This window comes from Mustela nivalis, assembly GCF_964662115.1.
Source record: "Mustela nivalis genome assembly, chromosome: 11".
NCBI lineage: Eukaryota > Metazoa > Chordata > Mammalia > Carnivora > Mustelidae > Mustela > Mustela nivalis.
The window spans coordinates 72,295,977-72,311,945 of record NC_139030.1 but is presented as its reverse complement, the minus strand read 5'-3'; the positions used below and the strand labels follow the sequence as shown (position 1 = coordinate 72,311,945).

The 15,969-nt window shown below is 47.4% G+C and overlaps 1 protein-coding gene across 10 annotated transcripts in view; it reads left to right on the top strand.

The window, feature by feature from the left end:
- The window catches only part of AGAP1 (ArfGAP with GTPase domain, ankyrin repeat and PH domain 1), a 504,744-nt gene that overhangs the window by 315,849 nt on the left and 172,926 nt on the right, over nucleotides 1–15,969 (top strand). For all 10 annotated transcript variants that reach the window (XM_082689783.1, XM_082689785.1, XM_082689777.1 and 7 more), the window contains exon 10: nucleotides 2,360–2,464. In XM_082689783.1, coding sequence (XP_082545909.1) covers nucleotides 2,360–2,464 — 105 coding nt within the window. The remainder of the gene's footprint in view (nucleotides 1–2,359; nucleotides 2,465–15,969) is intronic.

The following is a 15,969-nucleotide window of genomic DNA, read 5'->3' as shown; positions in this document are numbered from 1 at the left end:
AGCACAGAAATCTTGGGGGTCGGGTCATGAACCCACCGGGGGCCTGGCCCAGAGGGTGGAGGCATGGCCTCTAGGATGCTGGGGTGTTCTTCAGCCCTGCTGACTTGTACAGCATTTGGTTGTTATCAGAGATTATCCTGCAAGGTGAACCATAAGATTTATTTAAGATTGTCAAGATTTGGACATTCACCTTTCCCAGCACCAAGATAAGTCAGCCTAATTTAGTTTCCTGACAATGTCATCTCTTCTCGTTGCCTCCTAGTGGGACTGTTCCCCTCTATCCCCTTAGGAGTAAGTCCTGGAAGCCCCCACTGGGGAGAGGATAATTGTGCATATAGGATTTGCTCGTGAAAGTACCCGTAATCTAGCCAGGAGCTGTGTAGATCCATCTGCACGGAGCCCTGGGGTTTGGTGGGGGGGCGGTGCAGCCTGCATTTTTGTCTGAGTGCAGATGGACAAAGCTTTCTGAAGCCTGGAGCAGCTTCCTGCTACCAGTGACACTGAGGTGACCCCCGGCCCCTGGTATTGTTGGAATTCCATCTGAAACGGATGGTGGAAAAATGGGAGCCCACAGGAGAACGTCTGTGAAGTTTTGTTAAGCTAAGTTTAAAAATCTTAGAAATCTGCCAGAGAGGGAAATGTAAAGATTTTAAGTGAATGCTTATTTACTATCGAATCACCAGCAGTGACTGCCCCTCTCCCTAATTCTTACTCTGCAGGGTGACCTCGAAACATCTGGGTTTGTAACCAGCATTTTCCTTGGGGCCTGCCGCTCTTTGTTGGTCTCTGCACCATATTTGGTTTAGATTGGTTTTTCTTAGATTCTAAGAAATCAAGGTATGTTGAGCAGAGCGATGCTGTGTGTTTTCTTCAAATAATAAGAACATACAGAGGGATGACCTTCTGAAGGTTTACTTGTGAGTTTCTTCAAACTTAGAAATATTTTCCCCCAGAAACAATGTTTTAGGGGTAGTCAGGCTTCCCAGCTGGCTCGTCATCCATTATACTTGTGAAAATTGGTGTAGAAAGCAGTATTGTTGGAACTTGAACCTAATTATCCCATAAAAGTGCTTCCTTGATCTTACCTTGTATTGTGGTTCATGGGGGACAGCAGAATTAGGAGGTCGGGCAAAGCTGGTACACATTTGCAAGGACACTCATGGGCACCTCTTCTTCTGGAAGACTCTTTCTCACACTCAGAATTTCGCTTTGGCCTCGGCCTGGGTACACCAACTAGCATTTTTCTTGTGCCTTCTTAGTCACCCTTACCATGCTGTGAGTTTCTAAATGGGCATTGAGAGTAAGAGCAAGCCAGGAGATGCTTGGCTTTCCCTTATTCCACGAGGTCAGGGGCTGAAGATTGCAGAGGCAGTAGCTCAAGCTGAGATCATCTGACCTGAGAGGGTGTGGAGCTGCCCCAGGGAATAAACCCCCCAAGTCAAGGCTGAGCTCAGTACTGGCCATGGGTTTTCACCCCAGAAAAGCCTGGAGACCACGTGGGAGGTTTGCTGGGAATGGGGAGTTCAAGCAGGAGTGAGCTCCCATCAGTTGTCAAGGGAGGCCTGGCTTCAAATGCTGGGTGGTTTTCAAGAGGCCCTAATACGGTTCCATTCAAGATGGATTATGTTAGCCATGGTGTGTCTATTAGATGCTGTACTAGGGGCGCCTGGGTGGCTCAGTGGGTTAATCCTCTGCCTTCCGCTCTGGTCATGATCTCAGGGTCCTGGGATCGAGCCCCACATCGGGCTCTCTGCTCAGCAGGGAGTCTGCTTCCTCCTCTCTCTCCCTGCCTTTCTGCCTACTTGTGATCTCTCTCTCTGTTACAGGAAGAAATAAAAAAAAAAATCTTTTAGATGCTGTACTAAATTTACAAATTGAATTTCATGTTTAGTAAATTAAAAATCTGGAATGAAAAACTGTAAAGTAAAATGCTCTTATTTGTAAATACCAGAAGTTTCAGAATTCAGTTAATGTCTGATTTCAGAAAGAGAAATTTGGGTTTCCTTTTTTAAAGCATTATACCTTTGGTTCCAGGATGCTTGCTCAGGTAAAGGAAAGGTGCACAGTGCTTCGTGGCAGTTAGCAAATCGCATTTGTTGAACCAGCGGCACATCAGCCCCCAGTAGCGTCACACAGTTAAGATCTACACACACACAGGGAAATTGGTTGAACATACATGTCATTCACAAAGTAGAGGAGAAAAGCTGAATTACCAAGCTAAAAATAAGTGCCATTTCCATTTTATGATGACAAGAGAAAAATGAATGTTTAAAATTTCTTAAATTAGTGCCTACTTTTTTTAAAAAAACTTATGCCAGACTTTATAATTTGTGTTTATGAATGAATATTTTCCTTCTAGGGCATGTTGTTGAAGCGGAGCGGCAAATCACTGAACAAGGAGTGGAAAAAGAAATACGTCACCCTGTGTGACAACGGCGTGCTGACCTACCATCCAAGTTTACATGTGAGTGTGGCCCCTTGGTGCAGGTGGCAGGCCTGGAGTTCAGCTTGCATACCTTTGGTGGGGGAGGGGGGGTCCTAATCATCAGGACTCTTGTCTCTGAAGTTAAAGTAGTCTTGGGTCTCCTGCTCCATCATGAAGTAAATCATACGTTCCTCACTCTCCATCGGACCATGTGTCTCTCCCTTCCCCTCCCCGTCACCCAGCTCTGGTTCTCTAATTCTGCAAGGACTTACAACAAAGGGGACAGATAAAGTAAAGTAAAAATAAAGTAAAAATTTCAGTGAAAGTGAAAAGATAAGAGCAGGTAGCAGGAGAAAGAAAAAAAGCAAGCATATACCTGAGAATCTAGAACAAAATCTGAACAATTGGTTCAGAACCCAGTACTCTGCTCTGAGCAGCTGAGAAAAACCGGAAAGTTAAATGTAGTTCATGACTCAGGTTTTATCATCAGATAAGAACCACAAATCTGTCTATAAGGTAAGAGCTTTTCTGCATGTGTTAATAAAATGAGATATGTTGGTGATTTATAGAAGATAGATTAAAAGGCAGAATTAATTTTATTTTAGGGGGAAAATGTGGAGGACATTCTCCTCATCCTAAGTTGTCTTAGGAAGCCTGATAAAATCTGAAAATGGAGTGTAATGACAGTTCTCTAACAACATATTACGTGAGTCTTTGGTATTTATAGTTCTTAATGTAGATAGATGTGTAGATCAGAATATATAGTGGTAGCTGCTCAGCTAATTGTATCACTATGGTAAGATTTTAATTTAAAGATGTCTAAATATTTTTTTAAAGATTTTATTTATTTATTTGACAGAGATCACAAGTAGGCAGAGAGAGAGGAGGAAGCAGGCTCCCTGCTGAGCAGAGAGCCCAATGCAGGGCTCGATCCCAGGATCCTGGGATTGTGACCCGAGCCAAAGGCAGAGGCTTTAACCCACTGAGCCACCCAGGTGCCCCTAAAGATGTCGAAATACTTCAAAAATTACAGTTACGAACAAGAAGTTACACACAAGAATACTAAAGAAAATTAAAATCGTTCCCACAGTACCACCTGGGGAACAGGACTGCTGGCATTTTGGAGCATGTGCTCCCAGCCATTTCTGAGCATCGGTGCTTTTTCCTCCCATGAGCACGTGGTTACCCTGTACACTCTGTCTGTGCCCACTTCCGTAGATGATGACAGATCACATGCCCTGCCTGTGCCCACGAATACTCTTGTATGCTGCCATTATTGATAGTGACTTGATAGTCATGGTGCAGATATGTCCTGATTGGTGTAACGATGTCTCCAAAATGGACATTTGGCAAATAAATTTACTTTGAATTATTTTTAATGTTTTAAGTACTAATCATTGTCCTCTATTGACATCCCTGTGCCCTTATCCATTTCCCTGGGACCGTTTCCTAGCAGTCACTTCTGGAGTTGAAGAGTGCTGATGCTCTCATGGCTTTGGGTATATGTTGCTGGATTCTTGGAAAGAGTGTATCAGTTTTTCTCCACCAGCAGCATACCAGAGGGCTTATACCTATATTCCCATGAACATTCACTTCAGAATAACATATATGTCATTTTTCAATATAATAGGTAACAAGTGGTACCCTTACTGTTTTGTTTGCTTCCTGGGGTGAATTTCCATTCTTCTCCAAGTCGTCCAGCAGTGGCTTTCCCCTTTAGAACCATGTTATGAAACAGGTGTTTCGTTAAGTGTCCCTGACTTATTCTGACATTGATGGGAATGCCTCCCGTGCTTTACCAGTAAGTAGACTCCTGAGATGTCAGTACTTATTGTACTGAGGAAACTCCTCTGTGCTTGATTTATTTTGGCTGATTTGGGAATAGAGTCCGGTCGCTTCTCTAAGAAGCCTGCGTGTGGCTGTTCCTGCGTCACCTGCAGCCCACTCTTAGCCTCTGTCAGAACACCAAAGCAGTGTGGGCTCATCGCTGTGTTCTCTTCCCAGCGCTGCCCCGTCAGCTGCCGTCTCACTGGTTCGTGTCCTCTTCCTCTTAAGACCATGTCAGGGAGCACAGGTCAAATTATTGACCCACTTGCTTTGTGTTATTTAGAGAGAGAAGTGTAATCAAAATACTCTTCATGCTCTAAGACTCACTGATCAGGAAAAAGTGGGGTCCAACTGATGAGCATTTCGGGCCACCTTACACTCATCTGTTAAGCCCAGGCTTGATTGGAGGGACATCTGCTTCTTCTTGCCAAGGGGAAAAGGCATGAACATCAGTATGTCCCAGAAAGTTCCTGTAGGAAAGATAATGCCTACTTACTTCCTGTCCCAGCCCCTCAATTAATAGAATCACAATCAGTTCTTCAAAAATTGTCCCACATGAGTTTCTTCTTGTAATGCCCCTCAGTGCTTCCCAGTTCCTTTACACACACACGTGTGTTTGCATGGACCTGCATGGACATCATCAGAGCACAGAATAAGGAGCATAGTGGGGCTTTGCTATATAATTATATGGCAGGCAAGAGCTAATATCATTGTAAAGTGCAGTTCAGTGAATGTCAGTCTCCTGGGAACTAAAATTATTGAAGCAGATACATGCCCCCCCACCCCGCAAAGGAAATGGTGTAGTCTAGAGATAGATTTTAATTACCAGAGCACGGAGAGGTGGCATGACCTTCACTGTAATCCTCCTTTGGTTTTATTTCCACAACCAAGCTTTGGTTGGAAGTTCGGAGAAGAAGTGAGGTCCAAATACATGTTCTCTTCCAAGATAGAGAGCTACAGATCCCCAACTACAGAGTTAGTCTGGCATTCTTTGGCTCAAAATGGGAAGACTTGTCAAAGGGATGCCCATGGCAGAGTCCAGATTTGTTTTAGTGATAAGTCCAGAAGCATGCAAATTTGTTGCAAATTTATGTCTTAAAATTCTACACCATGAAGACTGTCCTAATTATTTTAGTCCAGGAAATTTCAAATGGTGATAGAACCCAGTGATATCAGTTAAACTGAATGCACTGTGTCACCCACTTCCTGGTGGTCTCTGGGCTGTGTTATGGCTGGAAGTCCATGAGGGTGCATCTGTTGTGAGTGCTTAAATACTGGGGAAATCTGCCAGGTTAGTGGCTTTGGGTTTCATTACTGTTGGTCATCACTGTTAATGGCCATCTGCGGTGATCCAAAATAGCATAGCCTACAGCCCATGTCTCTCCAGGGAGTGAAGGGAAATAAACCTGGCTAAATAATCTGTTATTTGTAGATAGTTTTCCACAAAGACTAACTGTATCTCAGTAATGGAGTAACGGGGCCAGCTGCTGGTGCCTACCACTAATTTTCAATGATTAGATAGTGTATTTACCAAAAAGGATCATGGTGTGCTTTTCTGAGGATGGGAGTCTAATAGTGTAATGATTCTGTAACAGGATGAGCGCTGCAGGATTGAGCACGCAGTGCTTGAGAAACACAAAACACGTAGGAATGGAACAGATACTAAACAGAGCCACACAGCAGCCCCTTCCAAGCCAGTGTGGCCACACGGCCCTCATCATGAGCACAAATGTGAATTCCTTGTGCACGTGTGTGCTGCTCATGGTCCCCCTCAGGCTGGACCCTGATTCCACCACTAGCCACCTTTAGCTTGGTGATCATGCTGAACCCAGGGAGCTCAGCCCGGTTCTTGCACATAGGGCAGAGTAAGGGATCGAATCAAGTTTAGAGGGAAAATAGGCTGGCATTATGAGGGCCCTTAATAATTTCATTCAAAGTTGAGATTGCCTGGCCATATCGGCCACTAGTAGAATGCCACCGGTATTGGAGGGCCCCGTCCAGGAAGCTGATCCAGATGCCTCTGGTGTTCATTAGCCAAATGGGATTCCTGGCTAAGCTCCCCAGCAAGAGCTGCTGGACAGACAGGCCTGGGCAAGAGGGTGTCAGAACAGGTATAGAGCTTGCTGCCCCCACAAGCCTCTCCCTTCCCCACTCTTGCTGAATCAGTGCCTTGGCTCCTGCAGCCCCCGGGCAATGCAGATCTCCTGAGACCTTTGCTTGGAAAAGATGCTGGAGCAGCAGCAGATTCTGGCTTTAGCTTACCTTGGGTGCTGTGGAAGCAGAAGACTGACCATTTCCTAAATTTGCCACCACAAAAAAAATCTTGGAAGTTTTTAAATGTCTTCCTTGGATGCGCTCAAAGTAAAGAAGGTCTCCTGGAGAAATGAATTGTGATCCTTTAAGAGACCAGTACGTTTTTCTTATTACACAGGTGTCCATGGCCATGTTTGTGTAAATGATCGTCCTTCAGACACCCCAAATTTCAATCCCAAGCATAAGTTTTGTGTACATAGCTGTGATTGAAAAAAGCCTCTTGACAACCCAGACTGTTGGTTCGTGGCCCCAGCGGCGGGCCGGGCTCCGGGCTCCCAGTGGAGTGCCACGCACTTTGAAATGGCGGCTTCAGAATCAGGCTGCTGGGCGTGAGCTGGGGGACCCGGCTTTGCAGCACACAGTAGGGTTGGCGTGAGGCTGGCAGGCTCGCCACATGCTTGGAATGGGTTGGCTGCCAGGGACACTCCCAAAGCTGGCCTCTGAGGACAGCTCGCCTCTCCAAACTTGGAGGACCTCTGCTACATGATGGCCCCAGGGTGTCAGTTCCCACTGGTCCTGTTGCTCCCGATCCCTCTTCCTTCCCTCCCATCCTTTCCCAGCCCCATCTTCTTCTGAGGCTTCATTCTTCCCAGGTTGGTGGCTTCATCCCCAGCAGCATCCGTAGTTCATCCTGAGACCCAAGCACAGGCGCAGATGAGTTAGGGACCAGCCGTCCTCAGTGGCTGTGACACGCAGCTTGGCCTTGCTCTGTTGTCAGTAGATTCAAGCTCTCCCTGCACTTGAGAGAAAGCCTGTCACCCTGGCCATGCCTCCTACTATTGGAACCCTTACACGTTTTTCTCAGGGAGGAGAGAATGGCTGTCTGTAAGCAGGGGTGGAACTGCCTATGTGTGGCAGATCGAGGGAAGAGACTGACCACCCTAACCCAGAATGAGAGTTTCCTGAATGTTGATGGTGGCAGTGCCTCCCGACCCCAGATGTCCTCCCTGTGTGCTCCTTGCCCGTGTCAGCCCGTCCTTAGAGGCTCAGGAGACGCCAGCAGGGCCGGCCTCCCGCAGATAGGTCCCCGCCTCCCCCACACTGTCGCAGGGGAACAGGAGGAAGAAGTGACAGTCTCAGCCCTAACTGTTCCTCAGGATGGGTGGTTACCACACTGGCTGCCAGCAGGGCGGCTGGGTAGCGGTAGAGAGGCACCGGCCAGGATGTGGGAGCCGCTGAGAGAATGCACGCTACCTGAGCATGACAGCAGCTGCTCCACTGTAGGCCTGGGGGCCATCCCGCCTTTTAAACACAAGCTGGAACCCATGCACTAGCACACATCCGCAGTCTGCAGCATTCCTTCTAGGGAATGCATCTTAACAGTGGACACTGAGCAATGGGCTGGACGGTGTCCACTCTGGATATCTGGAAGAATCCTTCGGTTGAGAGGTCTGAGGATCACGTGTTCACTTCAGAGGCTTCTCCTGCACCTCTGTAAAACAGAGGCTGATGGAGTCCATTGGACTTGTGAGGAAAAGCCTCTCCTCAGATTGGGGCTGCTGGGCAGGGTCATTAGTCACATGGGACGGTGAAACCTGGGGTCCAGGGTAACCCAGTTCACTTGCTGCCTCTTTCTCAAGATGCTGTTCATAAGTAAGGTAAACCTGTAACCCAGTTTAGGTAATAGGTGGCAGGGTCAGGCAACGTAATGAAGCTGCTTTGAGTTTGGGGCTGCTCTGGTGGCTGGTCGCACTGGTTAGCCCAGGACACAGGACCTGTCAGTGCCAACACCCGCAAGGCCCAGGGCTCCAGGGATAAGCGGGTCACCCGCACTCCGGTGCTGACCAGCTGAGCGCCTCCTCCATCTCCACTTGGCATTCTGTAAACACAGCCCTAGCATGATCAAAGTATGATCCAAGTATGTGGGCAGACTTCTGAGGCTGCTCTGTGGTCCGGGTTTCTGTTTCTCAGAGAATTTGTACATTTAGACGACCTTTAAAAAGCCCTCCCTGCGTCACGTTCTTGGGGGAGGTAGGTCTGAGTGTTTCATTGATGACACCTCACTGGGTCACTGTCAGGGGGTGGAGGGCGGCGTGTTCTTTGGACTTAACTCTGAGCCGCAGGGAGCACCTTGATGGAAAAATGGAGGGGATAATGAGAAAGAACTTGGACCTGGGGGCTTCACAGTCCAGTGTCCCCACCTATTCATCTTTGTGTCGAGAGAGCACCATCGAGGGCATGGCTAACAGAGGTGTGTGTGCTGGGCTTCCTCAGTGGGAGCTCGTGGCCATACGGTTGGGCCAGTGACTTCATGGGGCCCTGGCCAAGAGGCCTTTCCTGGCATCCTCATGAGGATCCAGGACGGTTGGGTACAGCCCACCTGCCTGGCATGGGCTCGGATTGCTCACACTGTAGAAAACCTCGTTCTTGGATTTCATTCCCTTTCAGTGCATATGGCCTGACTTGGAAGCAGCCGTGGCTCTGTCCTTCCCTGACCTGCAGAGCTGGACTCCTCCTTCCCACGGCACCTCCTTCCTGGGTGACGGAGAAGCTCCCAATGCAGAGCAGTTGTGCTCTGGGTGCCACTGGCATTTGCTTGTCTTCTCCCAAGCTGGTAGAGTCAAACTTGGGCTCTCTGAACCTTGCTATCAGAATGCTGATTTCAGTCAATTTTCAGGTGCAAAATCAAAAAATCCACCCCTCTACCAATGCAAAAATGAAGAAAAGATCTGGGATGATGCCCTGAGTGGGTATTTATCTAAAAAAATAATAATAATAATAACATCAGGAAAGAAAGGAAGATACTTCTACTGGGAGAACAACTCTTGCCCATACCCACTGCTGGTAATCATCATTTAAGGTACACACAGTCCTCACATAAGATCAGGAACTTTTCTGTGATGATTCACTATGAATCCATGATCAGTTCTTCAGTGAGTTTTGCACACCTGCTAAGGTAGACCTCAAATTTCTTCAGGTGGTGATTACTGAGTTATACCCAGAGAAACTCTTCATTGGTTTCCCCAAAACATTGCAGAAGTCGGACTAGCTTGAATCTAGATGAATACGCAGCTACTTCAAAGCCCAGATTTCTAGATGTCAAATATTTTGAGTCATGGGATGACAGAGGACCCTGAGGTTTCAGGACCCCCTTCTTACTGAGCAGAATAATGTCAGACATGTCCTGTCTAACATGCTACTGCAGGAGCATAATTAGTTTTATGATGAACAGTTATTTGATCTTGCTTCCCCTGTATAAGCCACAGTGTTGCAGGCTCTCCTTCTCTGCTCTATATGTTCTTTTCCAGCCGGGCTGCTTCTAATTCCAGTCTGCAATCCATCCTGCTGGTAGACCTGCATGGCCTTCCTCCACAAGAAGTCCTCCCTGATCACTTGGCAGACCACCTCTTCTCCTGGTGCCTTCCAGTATCTCTGTACCACCCTGTCTAGCAAGGACCTTGCCCTGTTTCCCACTGTTTGCTCAGGACTAGCATAAGCTAGGGCACCCTGGCCAGCTCCTGTGGGTCACAGGCAGTCAAGTCATGGGCTCCTTCCCGGGCTGGGATCCTCACAGGGGACGGTCCTGCCTCTACTTTGAAAATTCCAGTGGGACTGGGGTAGAGGTTTATTTCCTCTAGACCTCCCTGAGTGCTTGCATTGGGTGGGGGAGAACACACACATACACAGTCTTATACGAAGGCCATAAAATCTTAAAACACTGCTGAAACCCACAAATAATCCCCTTTAAAGTAGATCAGGAAAATATGTCAATACTGAGGAGCAGAGATCTGGAACTCTGGCTACAAGTGAACCTTTCTGTTCTGTTACAGGTGGGTGGAAATGGATTTGAAAACCATGGGAGTTCTTAGAGTGGCCGGCTTTATCCATGGGGCAGCAGAAGAACCCTGAGTTTGCTGGGATGGGGACTGTATAGGGGAATATGGAGGGCTTTGCTGAGGTTGGGGTAGAAGTTGAATTCCTGAGTCTGAGCGTCTCCTCGGCCTGCCCCGGGAATAACCGCTGTCTGGTTGTCCCACCAGAGTGGTTTCCTGGGCCCATGGTGGGAGCAGTCCCTCCAGGAGCCCCACATCCAGATCTTGCTTGCTTCTAGTTGCACTTGATGCTCTGCCCCTTCCCAGGAGAGGCATTCAGGCAGCTTGCCTCAAACCATGGACGTGAGAGTAAATTAAGAACATGCCCCTGTATAGTCATGTGAGAACATAGGCCATCCATGCACACATGTACAGAACTCCCATCTCCTTTGTCTTAGGTAGAGAAAGAAGTCACTGTGGATCTCCATGGTTCGCACATCCTTACCTCTGTTTTTAAAATTCCTTCCTTCCTTCATGTCTGACAGATTCCATCAGCATCCTGTGCTGATTCCTTCTGATGCACAGGGGGGTCCGCACTCATGACTTAGGGCCTGGCAGGGCCCTTCTGCACCATGGTGGCTGGGATGGAGCCCCGTGGCATGCCAGGACTCGGCAGCCCACTTTGGGGATCACCAAGCCCCTTTCAGGTCTGTGACTCTGGTTACTCTGTGGGCTTCTCATCTTCTGCCCTAGCTTTGGTCTCCACCTTCTGTCCTCCCTGGGAACTCATCCAGCAGGGCCTCAGAATGGAAGTCCCATTGGCAGAGGTGATATGCTCAAACCCCCCTCTCCCAGACCTCAGGCCTGCTTGTCTGCTCCGTTAGCCACCAGAGCACCCTGCCTCAGGTTTTTCAAAAGTCAGCCGCTGTCTGCGGTACAGAGAAGGGCGGTTCTCCCCCTTCACCATGTACTTCTCATAGTCTTGTTACTTCTCTCCACTTGATTCTTTTAAATGCGTCAGTGATGAAGAAGATCCCCACTCTGCTTAAAATGGAGCCCTCATCTTCTCACAGGACCCGCCAGGTCTTTCTGAGTGTTGCACCACATACTGCCTCTGACCCACCATGTCCCTCCGGGCCGGTCTTTCCTTCCAGCTGCTCGCACTGCCGTGTTCTCTGGCCTCCAGGCCCAAACACATGCAATCGCTCCACCAGGAATACCCTCTCCTATTCCTCCTCCTTGCCACACCAACTCTGCTCATCCTTCCCCTGCAGTCTCGAGAATGGCATGTCTCTGTGGGGTTTCCTTGGCCTGTCCTCTTGGGGTGTACCTGCCGTGCATGCCCTTCCCTTGCTGTGTCCATTGGTGCTCTGTTGTTCCAGTGTATCCTGCAGCCTGCATCTCCCACAGGCTTGGGCAGAGACCTCCAGGGTCCTGTCAGCTGCATGTCCTTCCCATCAGCGTAGTCTTGCTGAACAAAGAGGCACAATTTGTCCATGTGCTTGGGCTGTCCTCATACCAGCAGGCCTGTAGTTCCCAACATCATGAGCAGAGGAAGCCACCTCCTTACACTTTAACACTGAAATATGTCCCAGCTGTATTGAGGTTCCACTCAAAGAGAAGACTGCAGGAAAAGTCCAGGGTGGGAGAGGAGCACAGGATTTCGGCTTTGTCTTTCTAACTGTGGTAAAACACACACAACCTAAGACTGACCATCTTAACCTTTTTTAAGTGTACATTTCAGTGGCCTGAAGTGTATTCTCACTGCCGGCAGCCAGTCTCCAGAAGCTTTTCATCTGGCAGAACTGGGATTGTCCCCATTATACACTAAGTCCCCATCCCCTTCCCTGCAACCCCTGGGCAGCATCATTGTACTTTCTGTCCCTGTGAATTTGTCTACTCTAAGTTCCTCATATTAGTGGAATCACATAGTGTTTGTCTTTTTGTGACTTACTTATTTCATTCAGTGTAATGTCCTTGAGGTCTGCCCACGTTGTAGCATGGGTTGAATCATACTCTGTTCTGTGTTTTTACCACAGTTAGTTTATCCATTCCCCTGTGGATGGACTTTTGAATCGCTTCCTCCTCTTGGCTGCTGTGACTCATGCTACTGCAGATGTGGGCGTGCAGATGCTGCTTGGAAGCTTTGTTGTCTAAGCTACAACATGCGAGAACTGTAGAGATATCCATCCTTAACCAGGGCCCACTGGGGAATTGGCTGGGTGCAGTCCTGAGCAGAACGAGTCATGGAGGAACCCAGGTGGTATGAGAGCAGCCACCCAGCCCTGTTCCTATGGGCTGCCCCTGGCCTTGTCACAAGCCCTTGGAGCACTGGGGAGGCTGCCCTGTCTGTGCTTGGGGCAGCCCAGAAGCTATCTCTGACATTCACCCAGTTTCAGGCAGTGTGGTGAATATCAGTGTTGTCAGACCCATGGAATGATCCTGCCAAAATTAGTATAAATACTTTCGGAGAAATAATTACAATTTTTGTTAGAAAGAATGACTACTGAAAAACTCATACCTTTTACATATACACAAAAAAGGTTAGATGCTTTTTCAAAGTCTTATTTCTGCCTGAGGAAACTCTTACTTATCTTATAGAACACTCGGGGTTTGTAAAGTGTTTAGATTTTCAAATAAAATGGCCAGAATGCCTGCTCGCGTGGGACAAGTTATCTTCATGTTGATCACACAGTGAGTAAGTAGGGCGTGACCAGACCAAGAAAAGTCTTCATGTTTCTGTAAAAACTAAACCACCAAATATTCTAGATTCTACCTAACCTATTTTTTCTACATTGAGAAAAATCCATCTGCCTTCTTTTCTAAATTAAAAAAATAATAATATATGCATATTTGTGTGTTTCTGTAAATATGCAGATTTAACCGGTAGCTTGCAGATTTGAGTCTTCAAGCTTTTAGAGTCAATAGGACATTGTCTTATTGGGACGCAGCATGGGAGTTCTCTTGACCCAGTCCGTATCATTTTGTTTTCCATTTTTGGTCTTTTTAGTGTTCCTAACCGTAGCTAGAATTCTTGCAAAAAGGTAAATAAGTCAAACCCATTGGTTTTTTTCTCTGGCAGTAAGTCACTACAGAGGAGAACTCTCTATGGTAAAGGATGGACGTGGGGGGTCACAAGAAATATTCTTCCTCTTCTACTAAGAGATTGAATTCCATTACGATATTTTATAAATATTTTCTTCTGTAGCTCATAACCCGGTTACTGGCTTGTTGCGAAGGTCTTGCAAGGAAGAGAGGGATGGAAGGCCTGCCTCTTCTCAGGTGTGCCTGTGGCCCCAAATGGAAACCAATCAAGGTGGCGATTTATGTTCATTAAGTGCTTGTCAAAACTGAAAAATTTTCTAATCAACAGCAATCTAGCGGCGGCCCCCTCGATGGCTGGGAGTGCCACCTCGGCCGCATCGGCTCTCTGCCTGTTACAACTCTAGGCGAAAATCCGCTGATGATTACATTAGGCTAAGCTGCGGAGTAAATGAACCGTGTCTTATTTAGGTGCCACTAGCTCCAGCGTAGGCCTGCCCCGCAGGGCACTGGGTAGCGTTTTATGGCTTTAAAATTAGTGTAGCTTCCCATTTGCTGCAGGGTGCTGCATGTTATGCCTTTGAACTCAATAAGCAAAGGGAAGGGGGCCTTTTGTTTTCCCCCCTGTGTTTTTCTCCCTTGCATTTTAGCAGTTTTGTTTTGCATCTTTTCCAGACGGCATTTTGCAATAAAAATGTCTGACAACCATATACATGCCTCCCCCACAAAAAAAAAAAAAAAGAGAGAGAGAGAGAGAAGAGAAAAGAAAGAAAGGAAAGTGGAGGGGGAGAGAAATAAAAAGTAGAACATAGCAGATGTCTGCGGAGGACAGAGTTTCTTTTTTTCTGAGCTGGGAAATGAAAAGTCGCTTGGCAGGTCACCCCTCATGGCTTATCATGTCAGGATTACTACCTCAAGTAGTAACAACACCTTGAGCTCAGGGAATGATCATGTCAGATCAGAGAGCAAAGATTTCAGTATGTTGACTGGACAGCAGTAAGGAGAGCTGTCGTTTGGGGAGGGCTCTGGCATTCTCTTAAACAGTTTGCAAATGATCTTCGTCCATCCTTAGAACTGTCCCATGAGGTGGGAACTGTTCATCTCCCTATCTTAAAGATGTGGAAATGGGGACCAGGAATGATTAAGTAGTGTGCCCCAAGTGCAAAACTCCCCAGACCCCAAGGCTGGATCCCGGGCTGGTTCCAGAGGCCATTCTCTGGCCCGAAGGAAGCTGACTTTGTCGTCTGCAGACTTCTTTAGTTGAGGAAATTAGAATGTTAACGGACATGAAGCAGTAGCATCAGGGGAACAGAATTATTCCTAGAAAAGCAGTGTGTCAGAAGAAAACACAGGTGTGGTGAGCGTTCAGTATGGGGAGAAATCCTTCAGTGTTCTGGTAGGCAACAGTGAATGTGGGAGATTTCTGTCCTGCACTGGGTTAAATGGCAGAAGAAAAGGTGTAGTGATCATTAGCGCCCCCCCGAGGACAGACTGTGTGTGCTCTCTGTCTTAAAAATCTGCTTTTTGAAGAGCTATGTGTTCTAGCAAATTCACCCCAAGAAGTCTGAAGTTTTAAAGAGCTTCAGATCTAATATCGCTATGTTGAACATTCCTATCTCACTAAAAACTTCCCAGATATAACTGCTGGTCCAGTTGTTTCAAGCCATAATTAATTATTAAAGTACTCACATAGCCAAGGAACAGTGCCAGCTCCTTGAAGTTCATTGCAGTGAAATTTCACTCATGCTTGCCTTCGGAAGAGGCCTACAGTGACTGGGAAGACAGGAAGCCATTTTCATACCCGACACATTCATTTTGTGTGGGCTGGGTTTGAGCACGCATGGGTTACAACTGGGTAATATTCAATTTGAACCTAAAATGAGGAAAATCTTTCTTGCAGTGTAAAGCTCAATATGCTAGGTCAATCAAGACAGATACAATCAGGAAGCAATAGGTGTATTCATAATTCAATTTGGAGTTTTCTGCTGTTTTGATTTATATTATAATAACCTATCCCCCAGGGCTGACGTTGGACTTCAGCCCACATGTGTCAGATGCTCACTGGCGGAGGGGCCTCTAGAGGTTGGCCCTGGCTGTGTGTGGGAGCTGTCCATGGTGCACGAAGCGCGCTGCCCCTGACCCCCCCCCCCCCCCCCCGTGACACTTCCCCAGCCTTCCCTTCTGCTGGGCCTTCCATGATCACGGGGCCCACTAAAGAATCTGCTGTCGTAACTGTTGCATTTGTCCCGGGCACCAGGTACCTTCTTCCTGGGGTGGCCACGCGTCACGTTGGCGTGTACTTATAAGCCAACGTTGGTCGAGGGGTCCTTTCAAAGGCAGGTCCAAAAGCGAAACCCTGCAATTCTGTTGGCTGTCTGGGGAAACAAAAATCATCTCTCCTAGGGTTTTCCACTTTGAAGCTGCCTCCTACCTTGCTATTGTGACTGGCCCTTTGGAGAGAAGGAGAAATTGTCTTCTTTGAGTTATATGATCTGAAAGGACATGGCCAGAAGATTCCTCCTAGTTTTACGATATTTTCATAGTATTTTTAGGGTATCGGTTTCGTGCGCTCCTGTGACTGTATATGAGCCTATTGTTTATTATTCAGAA